Source organism: Glycine soja, chromosome 10, assembly GCF_004193775.1.
Source record: "Glycine soja cultivar W05 chromosome 10, ASM419377v2, whole genome shotgun sequence".
NCBI lineage: Eukaryota > Viridiplantae > Streptophyta > Magnoliopsida > Fabales > Fabaceae > Glycine > Glycine soja.
The window spans coordinates 29646928-29668810 of record NC_041011.1 but is presented as its reverse complement, the minus strand read 5'-3'; the positions used below and the strand labels follow the sequence as shown (position 1 = coordinate 29668810).

Below are 21883 nucleotides of genomic sequence, written 5' to 3'. Positions count from 1 at the left end.
CAGTTAGCCAGATCTTTGGCTTCGTAATTCAACTTGGTTAGCATGTATTAGGTCACCACAGTTCTGCACCTTGTAAAAAACCCATGGCAAAACATGCTTCTCTATATGTTGCATATTGGATATTTGCAACAGTTCTGATATCCTCAAATGAAGTAGGTCCTTTGCAGCTACCAAGCATCATTCTTAAATAAAACAATTATCCTGTGGTTGGTGGCACCCATATGAGTCTTCCAATGGTATATCCTTTTTTCTGAGTTGCCATGATCTGTTTCTTTTATTGTATACAAACTTTGACACGAATTGTGAATAAGTAAGACTCCTGCCTTCAGCAAAACATTTATTGGTGTTCATCCAAGCTAGAAACTTTGAATATGAAATAGTTGGCTTGGATAGAACATCATCTATATCATCATGATCTTCATAAAGAACATTGTGTTGATCTGGAAGATGAAAATACAATCTCTCAATAGTAGGCTTTCTCCCGTGGATTGGAAAAGCAAATATTCTCCAAGCAGCTTCACAGGGAGAAATGTATCTGCCATATAGATTGATCAGTAAAAGTAATAGTGAGCAAATAAATTATGCAGGTTAAGATAAAATTACTTGCAATCTAGATATTCTTTAACTTCTTCATTTTGAATGTTAACATTTTGAGCTGTGTCATTGCTATTACAAACCATAACAGTAGTCACTCTGTCATAGCCTTTGTTTATGTATTTAAATAAATATTTGATTGAAGTACTTTGGTTACACCATTCAATATTTATATGTGCCTGATATTTTTTTCAGTAATTTTGGATTTTAAGGTACTATGTATCTATTATCAATGATAACATCATTCTTTGAAATTGAATGACCATTGTTTCTTCTATGATAGACTGGGTAACCATTTGAATCCAAAAGAGTCTGAGGCTAAAATTGTTTAGGATAAAAACGACTGCATTTGCCTTCTTTCATACATGGAGAGTTAGGTTGTAAAATTCCACATGGGCCATGTATCTATGGTTTTGCACCAATCTGTACAGTTCTGGGTTATCTTCATGGCAAAGTATTTCTGCTGATATTATCTGGTTAATGTCAGTTGAAGATGGATATTTATTGTCTAGGTGTAGAAATAACAATAAATGGACGTGAGGAAGTCCTCGCTTTTGGAATTCTATAGTATGCATATCTGCGATTGGTAAATGATAGTGTTAATATGGAAAGTATAATTTTGTGTTTCATATCTGTAAGAGTATCAGCCAAATAGTAAGATTTTAGAAATTAATATTTGTATTATAGAATAAAGAAAAGTGGGAAAATCATAAACTTATATTTGAGTTTAAGAATAAAAATTATAGTCAACTTACATGCAACTACTTTTCCGAGTAACTGACCCTTTGTTAAATCTGAGAGCATTTGTTCATATTTCAATCTGAAAATTCATGATACAATGTCTGGTCTGTCTGTTGGTTTGAGATTCAAAGGTGAAAGTAATCTACGAATTTCAGGCCAATTTGGATTACTAGTTAGAGTAATAAAAAGATTTGGGAAACCAACATGACTGCATATTGCCATACCATCAAAGTAAAGTTGATCCATATAACATGGGCTCCCAACAAACATTGAAGGTAAGATGACTATTTTCCCTTTGGTTAAGCCTTTAGCTATTCCAGTATCCAATGAATTTTGTAAGCAACAATACTTGTCAACTCTAAGTTTCTTTTGGTTGTTTCTGATGTAGCTAAGTCTTTCAGATTCAACCATGGTATAACCTTCAACAACGAATTGTTGAAATAATTTTTGAGAATGCAATAAAGTCTCTGCTTCATTTGACCTGGAATGAAGTCTATAAGCAAACCACTCTCTCATTGTCAGACGATTTCACTTTCTTTTATTGTTGGATGAAGTAGAACAGTGAAGTATGTCAGCTCTATATCCATCTTCTCCATAAGGAAAAAGTAGAGGGTACTGTAGTGATAGATAGCTAGGATGTAGTTCATGGATTCTTTGTAATTCTCCATTTTGAGTTTCAACAATAATATCTCTTTTTGAACCTGGATGAAAATTGCCAACAATAAGTGCAGCAATTTTGGGAACATTTGGCATATTATATACATGACCATCTTTTCCCCGAGCAACTATCAGTTGCAATTTGATATTATTGGCTTCATCATCTGCCAATCTATCCCTGGCCATTCTAAAACTTTTAGCAAGAGAATTGTGTTCATCTAGCATGTGAGTTAAACTTGAGACAATATGGCCCTGAATTCCAGAATATTAACTGAAAAAAACAATATTAAAAGATATTCATAACTGCAACAAAGTATTGTGGGTGAATGAATAATTTTCTCAGTAATAGAAATAAAAGAACTTCTACCTCATGGCATTAATTCTATTTTGCACTTCATTTTCTGTGTCAAAGATATATAACTGTGCAAATTTGGGTTTTTTCCAGGCATTGATAATAGACTGCCTATTCTGTGGCATGGTTGGCCCTGTATTCTAATTGTAGGAGGTCCTCTTGAATCATTAATTGTTTTGTCTAGCTTAATACCAGCAGAAGTAAAGGCAACCATCATGTTGTATGCTCGTAAGTTATGTTGATAATTTTTACTATCAATTGTATTATCATCAAACAGAAGTTGTTGGAGATATTGGGGTGGATTTTGTAATAATGGTAGTTCAACTTTGCCATCTCCACAACATAAGCTGAACCTTGGACTCCCATAATTTTTATCTTTTGATATTCTTTCATCATACCACATTTGTGCATTACAATATTTACATTGCATAAGTTGATCACCAAGATCAGAATATCGTGAAATTGTTTAATACCATAGTACAATATGATGATAACAATTGTGAATATTAATTTAAGAGCATGTGCACTGATATATGAAATTATAAATCAGAATTATAGTTATTACCTTCAGTGTTAATTACAGGTTGATTAGTTGGAGATTGACAATCCTCATAGGCAGTTAAAAAATTAGAGCCTAAAAAATTAGAGCCTGAACCATAGCAAAAAAGAGCATGAAACATTCTTTTTGCAGTACCTTGTGTGGATTCAGAATTTACACTTTCTGAAGAATCAGACGCAATGACTAAAAAATAGAGAGGAAACAAAAAAAAATGTGATTAAGCAAGCTTAGTAAATTTATTTCTTGCAGAACATGCTATATCAGATGTCTCACTATCATATTCCGAAGTGCAGTTAATTGTTGGTTGTGAAGATGACTGAGCATGAAGATGTCGTTTCTACTACATGATACGTTTCCTATTGATCCTGGCTTTTGCAAAATTAGATCTCTTTGCATGTTGATAGTTCTGCATGTTGAAAATGGCTAAAGGCAGAATTGAGTGAATCATAAGCTAAACAGTACATTCATGTTGAAATCAAGGACCAAATGCTTGTTTTAAATATGCAGAAGGTACAATCAATTTAGAATATGAAAGAAATGATAGATGAGGCATCTCGCTGCTTCTGGATCATAGCTTGCCTATTGATGCTGCCATTTGCTGGATTAGATTTGTTTGCATGTTGGTAATTCTGCATATTGAAAAAGGGTAATGATAGAGTTGAGTGAGTTGTAAGGTAAACAAAAGAATGATTTTGAAATAAAGTAAGAGAAGTTTGTTTTAAATCTGGACGACACGGAATAAGTTTACAATATGAGATGAATGCTAAATGAGAGACCAAAACTATGATTCAACATTAACAACTAGCAAAATTGGTAATATAGAAATCATGACACTTGGTTGCGCATAAACATTGGGTTTTGGGACTACTGCTAAGCTTGCAATGAAAGATATTGTGTATGTAGGAGTCTGGTGCCAATCTAGACACACAAACCAAGGCCATAATTCAAAATAGGTAAGATATAAATGATGATAGTCATTAGCACAAACATTGACTTCTGCAACTGCTACTAAGCTTGCAATCAAAGATATTGTATATATAGTAATGAACTTTCCATTCAGCAACACAAATTTGTTTTATTTGTATGCTTAAATCTGTTAGATTGCCTGTTCAACTTGAAATGTCAAATTTCTATCTTATATATTTTATTTGGACAATATCTAACAAAAGATGCAACAAAGAAGTTTACTAAACCTTATATCAGAGATGGGCATCAATTCTTTATATATTGCTTGTCTGGCACACCACAAATTCTTTTTTGATTTGTTTTGTCCATAGATTAGACTTGTTTTATATAGTTCTCGTTTGCTCTAGTTAAAATCGGTATTATACTTGCATAAGCCATCAATTAACTTAAAAATGACAATTGAAATAACCACAACACATGATTTTAGGCAAGCAGTGATAGCTGAAAAAATGGAGTATGTGGGAATGATTGCACTTATATCTAGAGGGATTTTTTTACTGATATGGATGATAACATTCATGTCAAACACATTCTAGATGAGGAAATATGATGTCAGTATAGAAAGTTGTATTAATTTAAAGAGCACGTGGATCCAGAACCAAAACTGGAACTAAAAATTTAAGAGAATCCTGGCGATTCTATTTTATTCATCTGCTTTTTTGTTGTTGTTATTTTCATGCAATTCAGATGGGAATGGAATTCAGCAAATAGTTTAGCCAGAAACAAATTCAGAACGTGAGAGTATGGACTATCAATATAGTCGCCAATGTGGCTTTCAATTTTTCTCCTTCACTGTTTTTAACATTTGATCTAATTTGTACATCAATTTATCTCCTTCACTGTTTTTAAGATTTAGTCTAATTCATACATCAATTTGTAAGAAGCATATAAATCATCAATTGTATCATCAAAAGCAGTCCAATTGTATCGAGGGTAACCAAATCATTAATATTGAATAAATGAGTTGTTTTTAGTGGCACGTCTAATATAAGAAAACTTCTAATATTACGGTAGCAACAAATGATACATGCAATTGTCAATTTAAGACATCTAAAAGCTTCACAAAAAAACACCGTAACAGACAATTGCTTAGCTTTAATTGCTCATAATTGAGTAAATTGTAAGCTGTTAAAAATAAGTCATAGTTAGCTTCAGAACTGACAGAATATAAAAGACAAAAATGTACAGTATCAAGAGACAAAATAGCATGAATCCAAAAAAATGGATTTTCAAATGGCCAAAACATCAGCATGGTGTAAAGAAATGTCAGAGGAATTGTCAGAGGTAGTCATAAGAAAAACTACATAATTGTTTGCTTAATTCTACAATATTATAATAGCACCGTGAAAAGACAGCCAAAACAATCTAGAATCAGCTAAATTCACTCTTATCAGAATGTCTTGTTAATTTGTTAGACGATAGTTGGGCTGGGGAAATCTGGGAGCTTCCTAACTCATCATCAACTTCATCAGATGATAGGCATTTTTTGGGCATTAAAGGGAATCCTGCAATTGGATCATGGTCTGCTGTCACAAACATAGATTGCTGCATAAAAGATAAATCGGTAAATAAAATATATCCAAATTCCAGACCAAGTTTATTTGTGCATTCTGCCGCAAAACAATGTAACAGACCAACACTCATGACAACAATGTTAACTTACACATTCAGGATGCATAGCATTATTGCAATCAACGTTCGAAGCATCTATTTTGGAACATGCCTGTATCATATATAAGTTGACAATAGTCAAACTCATGCATCATATCGCTATGGCAACAACAACTAAAATAGACATTAGAAAACAACACCTCAGTATCAGCCAGCATGTTGAGCACAACATTGATCAAATCTAATTCATTTGAGTATCTAAGAACAATGGCATTCCTGAATTTTGATTGAATCCTGACCTTAAAAGCAAACACATAACCCAACAACCTATCAAATACTTGATGAGAAGCATTCAAATCAACATCACCATCCTGCCAGAAAGAAGACAAATCCACCAATCACCAACTACAACCAAAAGAACAAAATATAGTACATAAAATAAGAAGCAGTATATGATAACACACAAACATACTTCAATCTTGACCCTATTCACTTCATCCGCTATTTGACCAATCAATTCAGCACATTCACGGTCCCAGTGCAAAAACTTGCTACTGTCATTGTTTTGGCTAACCATTACTTCAACTCTATACCTACCAATGTACATACCAGTCAAATACAAAATCCTGAATAAAAACATGCTGATGCACTAAAAGTCCAATTACCTTAGAACAGGCTGATCATTATCTTTGCCACATCCGCATGTGAATGGTCCTGTTTGGATGTCAGTTTTTCTATGACATTGAACGCAAGCTGGATAACACCATGAATGATTATCCATGACTATTTTGCTAATAGTGCCCACCGTAACACAAACAACATCCTGACAGAAAACCATAACAATCAAATTGCCAACCATGAAATGCTAGCATTAAATAAACACCAAACATTAGGCATAATATGTTGATCTGAACACATCTAGACAAATTGGACTTTTAATTGCAATGAATACACAATAAACACAAATAACAGGACTACCTCAGAAATGTCATTGATCTTAGAAATAGTTTTGGCTTTAGCTTTTGAAAGAAATGCATCCTTTGATGATAGCTTGCTTGCCCTTGAAAGTTGTGAACTTCCTTGATCGCCAGGTGGAAAAACTGGACTGACCTCAACACCTAAATCTAAAAGCCTATGGCAATCAAATAAATAGGAAAAACCAACAGAAAACACTCAACATAGTTAATACTCCAATTTAACAGGCACAGAGTAAAGGCGATAACCAAAATACCTCTCTCTAAATTCCTGGATTTCCAATACATGTTCATTAATTAATAATTTTGAGGCCTTGAACGAATTGCTCACTGAAGCTAGATAACTTCTTGTAAGTGTGAAAAAAACCAACACGAAAAGTTATCTAATCAACACCCAAATCAGTAAAGACAACATCACACTTACCCTGCGCATCTTTTATTCTGGCATGTGTCAAAATAATAATGATCGGCCCATCATTCCCACATTCATTCAAATAGGCTAAGAACTACATACAGTAATTTTCCCAAAGTGTGCAAGATAAAACTTCACCACTACAGCAAAGAAACAACATTAAATCTATTACTTCCTAAGGATCAAATACAGATAACCATCATCCAGCATGGCAAATAAAATCCTTGACAATATAAACTGGCAATAACCAAATATATATAGGAGGGGGAAAAAATTGTTGTAAACCATAACCTCAAATCCTTCATTCTAAAAACAACCCTGTTATTTTTTTATGAGACATGCTGAAAGAGCACCTGATCAACGACCCCAATAATATCTTAAAACACTAGAAAATAAAAACAGGTCATTGAAAAAAGAAAAAAAGTTATGATCAAAATGAGAGCACAAATTGTGACTGGGCTCACCAACCAACAGGCCAGCCACAAAATTCCTAGCAACGACATTTCCAATTTCAACAAATCTAAATTCCTTAAAAGGCAGTTCATGCAAATCAACTTCTCTAACAACAGTCACTCCAATAAAAACTAACTTGTACTCATGTTCACACACTCTAAATTGACTATCATTCTTCACCACTTTGAAATTATGCATAACATAAGTGGAATTTTCCTTCAAATCAGCTTTCCAAGACTTTAGCTGGTCCGCTTTACAAACAGCATGAATTTGATCACCCTGTAATATGAAAACTATATAATCAATCGATCATATGAACAACAATCCAACAACCAAATAAACAACAAAAAACATACCTCAGAATCAACAATAACCATTTTCGTTTGCTCAGACTTGTTGGGAGTCCCAACGAACCAAAGATCCGTGACTTTCACCGCAAGCTTAAGCGTCTCTCTTGACCCATCAATAGACTTAATCTTGTCAGAAATCCTTGCCATAAAATTGGATAGAACTACCAGTTCTAAATGAATAATGTGATAAATCCAAAACCATGCAAATGCAATGTAACCATCAACAAACAAATGGAAGCCGCCAAAAACAAAAACAACAAAGTTTTGTTTATAAAAAATAGAATACAACCACAGACTTAAACGACACATGCAATAACATTTCGATCAGTGCCAACATACCATAAAAAGTATTATACTATCAATTGATCTACTCAGCCAATACATGCAACGACATCAACCAAAAAGAAAATAGCCAAGTCAGCAAACAGCAGAAAAGCATAACCAAAAAACTATATCTCTAAAGGAATAATATTGCAACCATCAAAAAACAAATGGAAGCGGCAGAAAACAAACACAACAAAGTTTTGTTTACACAAAACAGAACACCAACACAGACTTAAATGACATATGCAATAACATTTCGATCAATGCCAACATACCATAAAAAGTATTACACTATCGGTTGTCTACTCAACCAATACATGCAACGACCTCAACATAAAAGAAAATAGCCAAGTCAGCAAACAACAGAAAAACATAGCCAAAAAACTATATCTCTAAAGGAATAATATGGTCAATCAAAAACCATGCAAATGTAATCCAACCATCAACACACAAATGGAAGCCAGCGAAAAGAGACAAAAACAAAATAGCCAAGTCAGCAAACAACAAAAAAACAGAACCAAAGAATTATACCTCTAAAGGAATAATATGATTAATCCAAAAACATGCAAATGCAATCCAACGATCAACATACAAATGGAAGCCAGCGAAAAGGAAAGCAACGATTTTTTAATAATAAAAAATAGAACGCAGCACGTGCCAGAAGAAAGCAAACATGCAGAGACGAAAATCAGCAAACAACAAAAAACTGACAAACACACACATGCACAACAGAGGGACAAAACTCGAACCTTCAACTACAGAAAACCGGAAATCACGAACCCGAAACCACAACCTCACGCCAAAATGCTAAACAACATAGCAGGTGTATTGAAGACGGAAGCCATCAGCAGCTCTAAAACTCAACTGAAAACAAATGCAAAAAGTGAAACTGAAGAGGACACAAAAATGAAGAAGAAAGAATGGAAACTGAGCATAAATGAGCAGGTTCGAAGTTGCTAGTGAAAGGACCCAAAAACGCTGGAGAAGAAGCCACGTACACCACCAACAGAAGTAAACCACCGAAGCTGGAAACGCCAAACCTAAACACTCAACAACACACCAAGCTATGTGGCATAAAACCAACCCAACTACCCATAACCATAAAATGACCAAAAAACCAAGAAAATGGACAAATGTCAATACCTCAGTCATGGGCATTTTAGTAAATTTGCCATACTCCAATTTTAGTATATAGATATTGATTTAAAGAGAGAGTAAAGAGAATCGAATGACTAATTTAAATCAGTAATTATACCATTCAATAACTTTATATAGCAATAAATTTGATATTTCTAACTGTTAAATAATTTTTTTATTAATATTTTTATGCATAATTTTTATTTATTAATATAAAACTTGATAGATATAATCTACATGAAGAGACGGAGCACTTATACCAAATCTTTATTCAAACTATACTCTAGATAAATTATTTTAATTTTAAACTAATTTTTTTTCCAATATATTTTAGAAAATCAGTGATAACACGTTTATCCTTTTTTAATTTGAAATCAACAATTTAAGATTAAATGAAAAAAACCAATTTAACAATGAAAAAATTAAATTATTAAATCGATCATTAAATATGCAAATAAGGTGCTAGAGGACAGTGTAAATCACTCACTGGTTCACACAAGTTAGGGTTTTTACATAACCCTTTTCTTGATCACAACACCTCACTCCAGCTTCTCTAACAATAAACTTCTGCAACTATGTTTATGCATAGATTAGACTACCCCAGTCGAATAAAAAAAATATGTTGCATTAATAATTATTAATAATATAATTCAAAAGTTTTGCATAGCAGCCCCAACTGACTATTATTCAATACTAAACGCATACGATTTGAGATTGAGTACAAACTGGTTTTCAGGAACTCCATCATTGGAATAAGTATTAAGGTGAATTGGATAAACTTTTAAAAATAAATAAATATCAGGTAAACAACATTAAGATGAGTTTTGATAAATAAATTTATTAAATATTTATTTATTACAGTATTTTTTTACATTAAAATTTATGTTGTAGATTTATTTTTTCTTGTCCAGGGTCATAGACAAATATGTCCACGTTCGTGAATGTCACTGACACAAGAAAATTTTGCATAATGGGTGAATTGAACAAGGATTCAACTAATAAATAAGTTGTTTTCTCTAATTTGAACGCATCAAGACCTCACATGCCATATAAAATCTTTGGATTTGTTATGATTTATTGATAAACTAATAAAAAAATTATAAAAATATTCATAAAAATAAAATAAATTATCAAATTATAAAATATTAAATTATTTTCATATACTCAAATATTTTTTTAGCAACTTCATCAAACACCTTTTCTTTTTGTTTTTGACACAAACAAACTTAAGACATTTCATTAATAATCAAATGACAAGAAGGAACATGACTAAACAGTTTGACACAGGGCAGAAGTTTCCTTTATTTAATTATTTTAACACCTTTCCTAATCACAAAAGATTTCAAAAACATCATATTCAAAATCTGGTCAATTTTTCCTAGGCTGCGGTTTCTTTTATTTTTATTTTTAACCAGTATGTGGATTCTTATATGATATATCACTTAGTTACGTCTTAATTAAAACAAAGATTAATTTTCACTTTTAATTCCAAGTATCACAATTGTGCAATTTCTATCTCTTAGATTTCTGTGAATTTCTTAGGTATAACAATCACGTACGTCTTAATTAAAACAAAGATTAATTTTCACTTTTAATTCCAAGTATCACAATTGTGCAATTTCAATCTCTTAGATTTCTGGGAATTTCTTAGGTATTGCAATCACGTATTTTAGTCTCTGCGTTTAATAGATGATAATCGTACTTGTTTATATATATAAATATAAAATAATATACATACCCAAGGTCTAAAACTGGACAATTGTAAGACTTGAGATCTTAATTGGTGAAATTAGATGTTGATGGACTAAAAAAGTATATTTGTGATACCTAACGGATTCAATTGGCACAATTGTAATGAAGAGGACTAAAATCACATAATTGTGATACCTAGAAGAACAAAAGAACATGGGACCCTAAAAACACATAGGTTTTGTTAAAGGCCACTTCTAGGGTGGACCACCATCATAGGTCTTCCCACATGCACCACTCTTTAAAACCCTTAGATTAATAAGGTACATGTTACTATTGTACACCTTTCCCACCAAATTTTACTCTCCCTTCCTCTCCACTGTTTCCGATGACCACGGCATTGGCCTGTGGCCGCCCATCACTACGGGACACCGCTATTCTCCTCCTATCAGTCGCAAACACTACCTTCATCCACCAACCTCCCCACTTCCGTCATCTCCTTCTTCCGCTTTACAAACACCCAACATCATATCCCACACAAACCCCTCCATGGAAAGCAACAACAACACCTATCGAAACAGCACTATCGAGCCCAATCGCCACACCGCAGAGAAACCGAATCTGACCCACGCTTGGCCCTCTCCAAGTTTGAGCATCCGCATCTCCGGCATCGACCCACACTTACATATTTGCGTTTAATAGACCAAAATCGCACTTATATATATAATTATAAAATATTCTATATACAAATTAAAATTACAAAAATATAAATTTATAGGCACTAAAAATGAAAAAAAAAATATAGGAACCAAAATTCAAAAAGCACAACAAAAATTATATATTTAAGCCTATTATTAATTAAAAAAATACATTAAATACAATTTATCTATTTTTTATGATAAAAGTTAAGTTGTATGTACGACGTACAACTCACAAAATAAAATTAAAATAATAATATTTAGTTTATTATAAACTCATTCAATTTAATCGCCCTGGTAAGAAAACAAAAACCTCTTAATTTATTCATCACTTCGTATTAACGTGATAAGAAGGATACTGTACGAAAGTGATACTAGCTAGATTCAATTAGAAAAAAGACTTGAAGGACCTATCCTTACGTAACTCATATTTTTTAGTTGCCATGTTAGAGGGTTGACATGGGACCTAATGAAACTCCCCTGACAGAAAGATAAAAAACTAAAATAAAAAAAAAAGAACCCTCAATATACAGTCAATACACTAGCAAGCTTGAAGAAAGAGTCATAGATGCTTGTATAAAATCTATAATTTATAGTTTGTAATTGCAGTAGGTATATATTATTGAACTCATCACCTCACGAACGAATTCTATTAATTATTTTAGTACGGTTAATTCTTTGGACATAAAGCATAATAACATGCATTTGAAGGATCAAATCAGTATAAAGTAAAATAAAGGCGGTAAATAAGGAGAAATTGTTTTTCTTTGAAGGACATAATGAGAAATTGTTAAGAAAATAATCAAATACTACTGCCCAGTTAGATACTTTGACTTGGTGCCCAACAGCAATTAGAGTGCAACGACAATTTCTATTTTGACTTAGTGCGCATGTGCAAGGTTCTCACTACCACATTAACTATTGCTGCCCAAGGGGCACTTATATATCTACAATAGTATTACACAATATAAAAGGAGTAACGATCACATCCTAATGAAGTAAATATATTCCATGTAAAATAACTGTAACTGCAATTAAAAATGGAATCTAAAACAATTTAAAAGAAAATAAATGATTCAACGGCCATCAAGAATTGAAAAGAAGTCATTCAACGCCCCAAAAATGCATCTTCTAAAAACAAATGAATAAATTGTTGACCTTGCTGATTCAAGATTCTATAAGTAGGAACAAGCCCTAGGCAAACAATACAAACATACTTGAGAGCTTTAGGGTGCTCCCAACTCGAGAGCTAATTAACTCTATAGACTAGCTAGAAACTAGAAAGCCATGGAAGCTCAAAGCTACTTGTTGCTTATTGGCTTGTTCTTTGTATTGCATTGGCTTGCAAAATGTTACAAAAGTAGTGTCTCTCAGAAACTTCCACCAGGACCAAAGAAACTACCCATCATAGGGAACCTGCATCAACTAGCAGAAGCAGGTTCACTTCCACACCATGCTCTGAGAGATCTTGCCAAAAAATATGGACCCCTCATGCACCTCCAACTTGGTGAAATTTCAGCAGTGGTTGCATCCTCCCCAAAGATGGCCAAGGAAATAGTGAAAACACATGATGTTTCTTTTCTTCAGAGACCCCATCTTGTTTTTGGTCAAATGATATCCTACGGGGGATTGGGCATTGCTTTTGCTCCATATGGTGATCACTGGAGACAAATGAGGAAAATGTGTGCCACGGAGCTTCTGAGCACCAAAAGAGTTCAGTCTTTTGCTTCCATTAGAGAAGACGAGGCAGCAAAGTTTATCGACTCCATTCGCGAATCTGCTGGTTCGCCTATCAATCTCACCAGTAGAATTTTCTCATTGATATGTGCCTCAATTTCAAGGGTAGCATTCGGTGGCATATACAAGGAGCAAGATGAGTTTGTTGTGTCTTTGATCCGAAAAATCATAGAATCCGGGGGAGGATTCGACCTTGCTGATGTCTTTCCTTCAATTCCATTCTTATATTTCCTAACTGGAAAGATGACCAGATTGAAGAAGTTGCACAAGCAGGTTGACAAGGTCCTGGAAAACATCATCAGAGAGCATCAAGAAAAGAACAAAATTGCAAAAGAAGATGCAGCTGAATTAGAGGACCAAGATTTTATTGATCTTCTTCTCAAAATCAAACAAGATGACACTCTCGACATCCAAATGACAACTAACAACATCAAAGCTTTGATATTGGTAAGTAAATGCCTCAAAACTTCTATTATATTTCCTGTTTCTGAAGTACGTTTTTTCACACTAACATCTCTTTTTATAACATTAATCTCTTTAATCCTCTCATTTGTACTAATTACTTTATCTTACATTTTTCTTCCTTTTCTATTAAAAAAGTTGCCCAATTTTGTTATATAAATGCAATTTCTCTTTTCATTTTACCAAACTTTATATAAAGATATTTTATTTGTTTCACCAGGACATATTTGCTGCTGGAACTGATACTTCAGCATCAACACTAGAGTGGGCTATGGCAGAAATGATGAGAAATCCAAGAGTGAGGGAGAAAGCACAAGCTGAATTGAGACAAGCTTTTCGAGAAAAGGAAATAATTCATGAAAGTGATCTTGAGCAACTTACTTATTTGAAGTTGGTGATCAAAGAGACATTCAGGGTACACCCACCTACTCCTTTATGGCTCCCTAGAGAATGCTCTCAACCAACCATCATTGATGGCTATGAAATACCTGCCAAAACTAAAGTCATGGTAAATGCATACGCAATTTGTAAGGATTCCCAATATTGGATTGATGCTGATAGGTTTGTCCCTGAAAGGTTCGAGGGTAGTTCTATCGATTTCAAAGGGAATAACTTTAACTATCTCCCTTTTGGGGGAGGAAGAAGAATATGCCCAGGCATGACATTGGGTTTAGCTAGCATTATGCTTCCACTAGCTCTACTACTGTATCACTTCAACTGGGAACTCCCAAACAAGATGAAACCTGAGGAAATGAATATGGATGAACACTTCGGATTGGCTATTGGCAGGAAAAATGAATTGCATTTGATTCCCAATGTTAATTTATGATCATTGAGTACACGATTGACGTATCCATGTTTATTAAACTCACTTTCAAGAATCATATTTAATTTAATTGTTAAGGAAATAAAAGCCTATTTATTATTGTTATTGGATTTTTATTTATATAATTATACATTTTTCTTACTTTTCTGTACATGCACATCTTCTTGATAAGATGACTTTAGGCTGCTAAGATGGTCTAGTATTTTTAAATCTTTTTTGTGTATATATTAAATCTTTCTTAATTACAAATGAGAGTGTCTTCATATTTGCTTGATTGAGTTAGTTTAAAGTAATCTCCCCCTTTTATATGGTGGATTGAGTTAGTTTAAAGTAGTCTCCCCCTTCATATTTGTAATGAATTACTTCAACTAAGAATGAGACCATACAAGTTTGTATGTTTAAGTTAGTAAGGCTTTAAGTAAAGTGATGAAATAATACAATAACAAGGAAAGAAAATGCATGTTTGGAATAGAGAACTTCTTAGTATCTAGAGATGTGAAGCAATCATTTTAAGGTCTGAGGTGTTAGAATTTTCTTTGTTTGACCTTCTACTGATGGGTGTATTTTGTTTATTTCAAATATGGGTTGAATATACAACCTAATGTGTTTTTCCTTTGAGCTCAATGTTTAATTGAATGATACAATTTGGGCTTAGGGAATTACCATGAATGTACAACCTAATATGTATTCATATGCATAATATACACGATGGTTGGGTAATAGGTTACCTATCTATTTAAAGAAGGGTAGGATCTCCACATGATTAATGTCCTCTTTGTCGACTCAAATAAGAGAAAAGATCAAATGGAAGTTCCTTTTCTTGACGTATACACTTGTGTACGAGCTTCCATGAAATCAAGTAATTACTAATGTATATAAAGGATATCTTCAAGAGGTATTCAATTTATTTAAACTCTTCTTTGATCAATGGTCAAGGAATGGTTAGGAATCGTATTCTCATTAAAAAAATAAATGTTAGACACATAACAACCTATTTAATGCCTACAATAGATATAGGACACTAAAGGTTTAATTGTACTATTGGTCCTCTAATATTGAAAATATCACCATTAATTTATGTCTACTAAAAGTTTAAATAGCACATGCAAATGAAATTTGAGCATGAATTATATATACACTTTCAACATTTTTTTAATACTAATAAATAATGGGGAAACAAAAACCTTTGAGTGGTCCTAGTTTCTAGCGTATGAATACAGCAGGTCAAGCACTTTTTGTTGGTAAATATTTGTGATTTAATTTAAAATTTATAAATATATATTAATTCTATTTTATAAAATAAAATATTTATTTTAGATTTTCCTAAGATTTTGTTTTAATGAGTCAACTAGTTTGTTTGATATGTTTTGACAATTGTAGGTTAGTTTCCAACGGTCATATTTTATTTGTTGCTTAAGGTGACCTGTGCCTATATATTCTCTTTCCTCCTTTCTAAAAAGATGACAAAGCTACAGTCTCATCCCTTTCTCCAAAAATTTTCTATTTCTTCTCTTATAAAATAATTTATTTCTTGAGAGTAAGAGCATTGATGTTCATAAGGTTTGGGTATCCTTTCGCTGCCCACGATCGGAACCAACGGGTTGCCGTATCTTGGGAGAGGAGCGCAATCAGAATTTCTTACCCGTGCAGTGGGGGCATTTTCTCTCTAAGGATAGCGTTTACGCGCTTCAACCCAGGCTATATCTTTCTTCCCCTAATTTATTTTTTCCTTGTGCTTATTGTAAGTTATAATGCATTATTCATGTGTGGTCAATTAAATTTATTTTGTTACTGTTATTTTGTTATTTAATTCAAGACTGTGCATCTTCTTCGTATTTATTTTCTTTCATTTTTATTTTATTTTCTAACAGTCTTAGAGAGAAAAATATTTTTCACTTTCTTTTTGCATAGTCTTTTCTACAGTAGCATTCTATTTTATCAAAATGTCCGCCATGGATATGATTAAGTCCATTTCCAGTAAGCCTAAAAAATTTACGGGAGAAAATTTTTTCTGTTGACAACAACAAATGAAATTCTGGCTTATTGAATTGGATTTATACTCTGTGATTTCTAAAATAGAAATAAAAACTTCAACTTCCTCTACTGATATAGTTCAAACTGATGCAACCATTAATCATGATGTTTCTGATAAAGATATTTTATGTCATGGACAAATTTTAAGTGCTTTGGCTGATAACATATATAAGATTTTTTGCCATACCAAAACTTTTGTTGAGTTATGGGAAGCACATGAATTGAAATATGGATCTGCTAAAAAAGGTTTAAGTCGTTACTCTTGTGAAAAAATGATTGAGTTTCAAATGATTGATGAAAAATCTATTTCAGATCAGATCCATGAATTTGAAAACATCGTTTATGACATGAAATTGAAAGGAATTGTTTTGCCTGACATTATGCTTGTGGCTTTCATGATTTCAAAATTTCCTCCTTCATGGACTGATTTTGCTCGAAGCCTAAAACATAAACATGAAATTTTTACCTTTGATGATTTGCCCATTTGTCTCCCCATTGAGGATAAACATCGTTCATCTCAAAAACACTTGCAAAAATCTGATTCTCAGTCTAAGGCCTATTTTGTTGAGAGCTCTAGCAAACCTTTCTCTAAGTCCTTCAAAAGGCATGGGTTTAACAAAAATAAATTTGGTAGAAAGCCTTCCTTTTCTAAAAATAAGAACAATGCTTTTAATAACAACAATAAGCCTATGGATAAAAATTCGGGGAATGAAATTTTTTGCTTTGTTTGTTGGCGAGCTAATCATTTGGCTAAGAATTGTTTTCAACGTCATCGCCAACCCACGTCTTTTCCTAAACCTCAGGCTAATGTTGTTACCACCAGTGCTGCCTCTGATTCCCCATCTGACAGGTACCATGTCACTAGCCCTGAGTTAAATTGTATTTTTAACTCAAATGATTGGTTTATAGACTCCGGGGCTAATGTTCATGTGTGTGCTGATAAAAAATTATGTTCTTTATATCAGGAATCAAGCACACGTACTGTGAGCATGGGGAATGGGAGTATGGCACATGTGTTAGGAGAAGGTCAAGTGAAGCTAGAGCTATCTTTAGGAAATTTTATTGTTTTAGATGGTGTTTATCATATTTATGATATTAGGAAAAATTTAATAAGTACTTCTTTGTTAGTCCAACAAGGGTACAAGGTTGTTTTTGAATCCAATAGAGTTGTTATTACGAGACATGGTAATTTTATTGGTAAAGGCTACATTTGTGATGATTTGTTTAAGTTAAGTCTTATGTCTCAGTCTATTAATAAAATATCCAATATTTCTTCTTTTGTTGCAAATGTTGAATGTTCTAATATGTGGCATGCTAGACTTGGACATGTGAATTTAAATTCTATCAAAAGAATGATGTCTCTTAATCTTATTCCTAAGGCTTCCATTGATTTAAAACAAAAATGTGAAACATCTATTCAAGCAAAGCAACCGAGAAAAAGTTTTACTACATGTATTGAAAGAGAAACTAACTTGCTTGAATTGGTTCATAGTGATGTATGTGACAGTAATGATGTGTTAACACGTGGTGGTAAGAGATATTTTATTACTTTCATTGATGATTTCTCCAAATATTGTTATGTGTATTTAGTTAATCAAAAAAGTGAATTATTTGATAAGTTCAAAGTATATAAAACAGAAGTAGAAAATCAATTAGAAAGAAAAATTAAAATTTTACGTTCCGATAGAGGTGGAGAATACACATCTTTAGACATGAGTAATTTTTGTGAAATGCATGGTATTATTCATGAAGTGACACCTCTGTATGCTCCTCAATCTAATGGTATTGCGGAAAGAAAGAATCGTACATTGCTTGATATGGTGAATGCTATGCTTGTAAGTTTTGGTTTACCAAGTAATATGTGGGGTGAAGCTTTGTATTCTGCATGTCATATTCTTAATAGAGTGCCTTATAAAATTTTTGAAAAAACCCCGCATGAGCTATGGAGAAAAAGAGAACCAAACCTGAAATATCTTAAAGTGTGGGGGTGTCTAGCAAAGGTAAACATCCCCATTAATAAGAAAAGGAAAATTGGACCAAAAACTGTTGATTGTGTTTTTGTTGGATACTCTATGCATAGTACTACTTATAGATTTTTGGTAGTTAATTCAGAAGTGTCTAAAATTTCTAATGGTACTATTATGGAATCTAGAGTTGTTACTTTCTTAGAAAATATTTTTCCTTTGAAAAATAAATTGTCTAAATCTGTTTGTGATACTTCTTGTTCTAATTTGTCTTCTTGTAGTAATACTAATAAGGACATTGTGTTTGAACCTAGGAGGAGTAAAAGATCTAAAAAAGTTAAGGATTTTGGTTTTGAATTTTGCTCTTTTTTGCTTGAAGATGATCCTAAAACTTATGGTGAGGCCATGAGGTCTATTGATGAACCTTTTTGAAAAGAAGCTATTAATGATGACAATTGAAATGTACAACACATGATTTTAGGCAAGCAGTGATAGCTGAAAAAATGGAGTATGTGGGAATGATTGCACTTATATCTAGAGGGATTTTTTTACTGATATGGATGATAACATTCATGTCAAACACATTCTAGATGAGGATATATGATGTCAGTATAGAAAGCTGTATTAATTTAAAGAGCATGTGGATCCAGAACCAAAACTGGAACTAAAAATTTAAGAGAATCCTGGCGATTCTATTTTATTCATCTGCTTTTTTGTTGTTGTTATTTTCATGCAATTCAGATAGGAATGGAATTCAGCAAATAGTTTAGCCAGAAACAAATTAAGAACGTGAGAGTATGGACTATCAATATAGTCGCCAATGTGGCTTTCAATTTTTCTCCTTCATTGTTTTTAAAATTTGATCTAATTTGTACATCAATTTATCTCCTTCACTGTTTTTAAGATTTAGTCTAATTCATACATCAATTTGTAAGAAGCATATAAATCATCAATTGTATCATCAAAAGCAGTCCAATTGTATCGAGGGTAACCAAATCATTAATATTGAATAAATGAGTTGTTTTTAGTGGCACGTCTAATATAAGAAAACTTCTAATATTACGGTAGCAACAGATGATACATGCAATTGTCAATTTAAGACATCTAAAAGCTTCACAAAAAAACACCGTAACAGACAATTGCTTAGCTTTAATTGCTCATAATTGAGTAAATTGTAAGCTGTTAAAAATAAGTCATAGTTAGCTTCAGAACTGACAGAATATAAAAGACAAAAATGTACAGTATCAAGAGACAAAATAGCATGAATCCAAAAAAATGGATTTTCAAATGGCCAAAACATCAGCATGGTGTAAAGAAATGCCAGAGGAATTGTCAGAGGTAGTCATAAGAAAAACTACATAATTGTTTGCTTAATTCCACAATATTATAATAGCACCGTGAAAAGACAGCCAAAACAATCTGGAATCAGCTAAATTAACTCTTATCAAAATGTCTTGTTAATTTGTTAGACGATAGTTGGGCTGGGGAAATCTGGGAGCTTCCTAACTCAACATCAACGTCATCAGATGATAGGCATTTTTTGGGCGTTAAAGGGAATCCTGCAACTGGATCATGGCCTGCTGTCACAAACAGAGATTGCTGCATAAAAGATAAACTGGTAAATAAAATATATCCAAATTCCAGACCAAGTTTATTTGTGCATTCTGCCGCAAAACAATGTAACAGACCAACACTCATGACAACAATGTTAACTTACACATTCAGGATGCATAGCATTATTGCAATCAACATTCGAAGCATCTATTTTGGAACATGCATGTATCATATATAAGTTGACAATAGTCAAACTCATGCATCATATCGCTATGGCAACAACAACTAAAATAGACATTAGAAAACAACACCTCAGTATCAGCCAGCATGTTGAGCACAACATTGATCAAATCTAATTCATTTGAGTATCTAAGAACAATGGCATTCCTGAATTTTGATTGAATCCTGACCTTAAAAGCAAACACATAACCCAACAACCTATCAAGTACTTGATGAGAAGCATTCAAATCAACATCACCATCCTGCCAGAAAGAAGACAAATCCACCAATCACCAGCTACAACCAAAAGAACAAAATATAGTACATAAAATAAGAAGCAGTATATGATAACACACGAACATACTTCAATCTTGACCCTATTCACTTCATCCGCTATTTGACCAATCAATTCAGCACATTCACGGTCCCAGTGCAAAAACTTGCTACTGTCACTGTTTTGGCTAACCATTACTTCAACTCTATACCTACCAATGTACATACCAGCCAAATACAAAATCCTGAATAAAAACATGCTGATGCACTAAAAGTCCAATTACCTTAGAACAGGCTGATCATTATCTTTGCCACATCCGCATGTGAATGCTCCTGTTTGGATGTCAGTTTTTCTATGACATTGAACGCAAGTTGGATAACACCATGAATGATTATCCATGACTAGCAAAAATTTTAATGAAAAAAGAAGACACTTAAGAGTGAGACATAAGTCTATTAGAAATTTGATTTCTCATGGTGTCATTTCTCTTGACTTTGTCAAGTCAGAAAATAATATTGCGGATCCGCTTACAAAAGGGTTGACGCGTCAACAAGTACTTGAGTCGTCGAGGGGAATGAGATTAAAACTCATTATTTAGTTACAACAATGGACACCCGTCTCCGTGTGATTGGTGATCCCATGAATGAAGTTCAACGGGTAACAACGAAATTGTTTGTTGACTAAAGTACACCAAAATGAAATTTGGCGGAGCTGTTTCGTTTCTCATTCCTATGACGAGGTGTATTATAAATTGTGGCAATATTAAGGTTGAGGTATTTATATATGTGTATTTTTGGTAAAAAAAAAATACCTCTTTATGAATCCGATGACAATTATTGGTGGGGTGGGGGTCACAACCCACACTTTGAGGATTCACCTAGTGAGTGTGGTGGTGGGGCCGCCACTATGAGATATGAGCTAATCTCTAAGTGACACTCACGAAACAAGATACAAGCGCAAGGCCGTGTAACGCGCTACTACTGATTATAACCTAATTGAACGCCAATATTGTAGGGGATGTGTACTAAAGTCCGGTTAAAGAATATGTAGTTCAAGACAATCAAGTCACTACATTTTTCTCGAATGGAAGTTCATAAACACTAGGCATAAGGCTCAAACTCGGAAGGTTCCTTATACCGAAATACAATATTACATGCTCTTCCTCTTATGTTTTTATACAAATTATCTTTCAGAAAATATATTTTAAAATTTTAAATTATGTGGGGGAATGTTGGTAAATATTTGTGTTTTAATTTAAAATTTATAAATATATATTAATTCTATTTTATAAAATAA

At 33.1% G+C, this 21883-nt stretch overlaps 2 protein-coding genes across 2 annotated transcripts; one reads left to right on the top strand and one right to left on the bottom strand.

The window, feature by feature from the left end:
- The first annotated feature begins 12723 nt into the window (after positions 1-12723).
- LOC114370816 (cytochrome P450 71D8-like) lies at positions 12724-14593 on the top strand. Its single transcript, XM_028328205.1, has 2 exons — positions 12724-13701; positions 13937-14593. The coding sequence occupies exons 1-2, from the start codon at positions 12805-12807 to the stop codon at positions 14543-14545; spliced, it is 1506 nt and encodes a 501-aa protein (XP_028184006.1). The 5' UTR covers positions 12724-12804; the 3' UTR covers positions 14546-14593.
- Positions 14594-19974: 5381 nt separating this feature from the next.
- LOC114371605 lies at positions 19975-20986 on the bottom strand. Its single transcript, XM_028328990.1, has 4 exons — positions 20871-20986; positions 20678-20798; positions 20406-20576; positions 19975-20139 (listed from the first exon to the last, which is right to left on the bottom strand). The coding sequence occupies exons 1-4, from the start codon at positions 20984-20986 to the stop codon at positions 19975-19977; spliced, it is 573 nt and encodes a 190-aa protein (XP_028184791.1).
- Between the last annotated feature and the right edge of the window lie 897 nt (positions 20987-21883).

Coding starts and splice junctions, on each gene's coding strand:
- LOC114370816 (XM_028328205.1), top strand. CDS start 12,805: ATGGAAGCTCAAAGCTACTTGTTGCTTATTGGCTTGTTCTTTGTATTG. Junction 13,702..13,936: donor ACATCAAAGCTTTGATATTG/GTAAGTAAATGC, acceptor TTGTTTCACCAG/GACATATTTGCTGCTGGAAC.
- LOC114371605 (XM_028328990.1), bottom strand. CDS start 20,986: ATGGATAATCATTCATGGTGTTATCCAACTTGCGTTCAATGTCATAGA. Junction 20,577..20,677: donor TGAATAGGGTCAAGATTGAA/GTATGTTCGTGT, acceptor TCTTTCTGGCAG/GATGGTGATGTTGATTTGAA. Junction 20,140..20,405: donor ACATGCTGGCTGATACTGAG/GTGTTGTTTTCT, acceptor TCTTTTATGCAG/CAATCTCTGTTTGTGACAGC.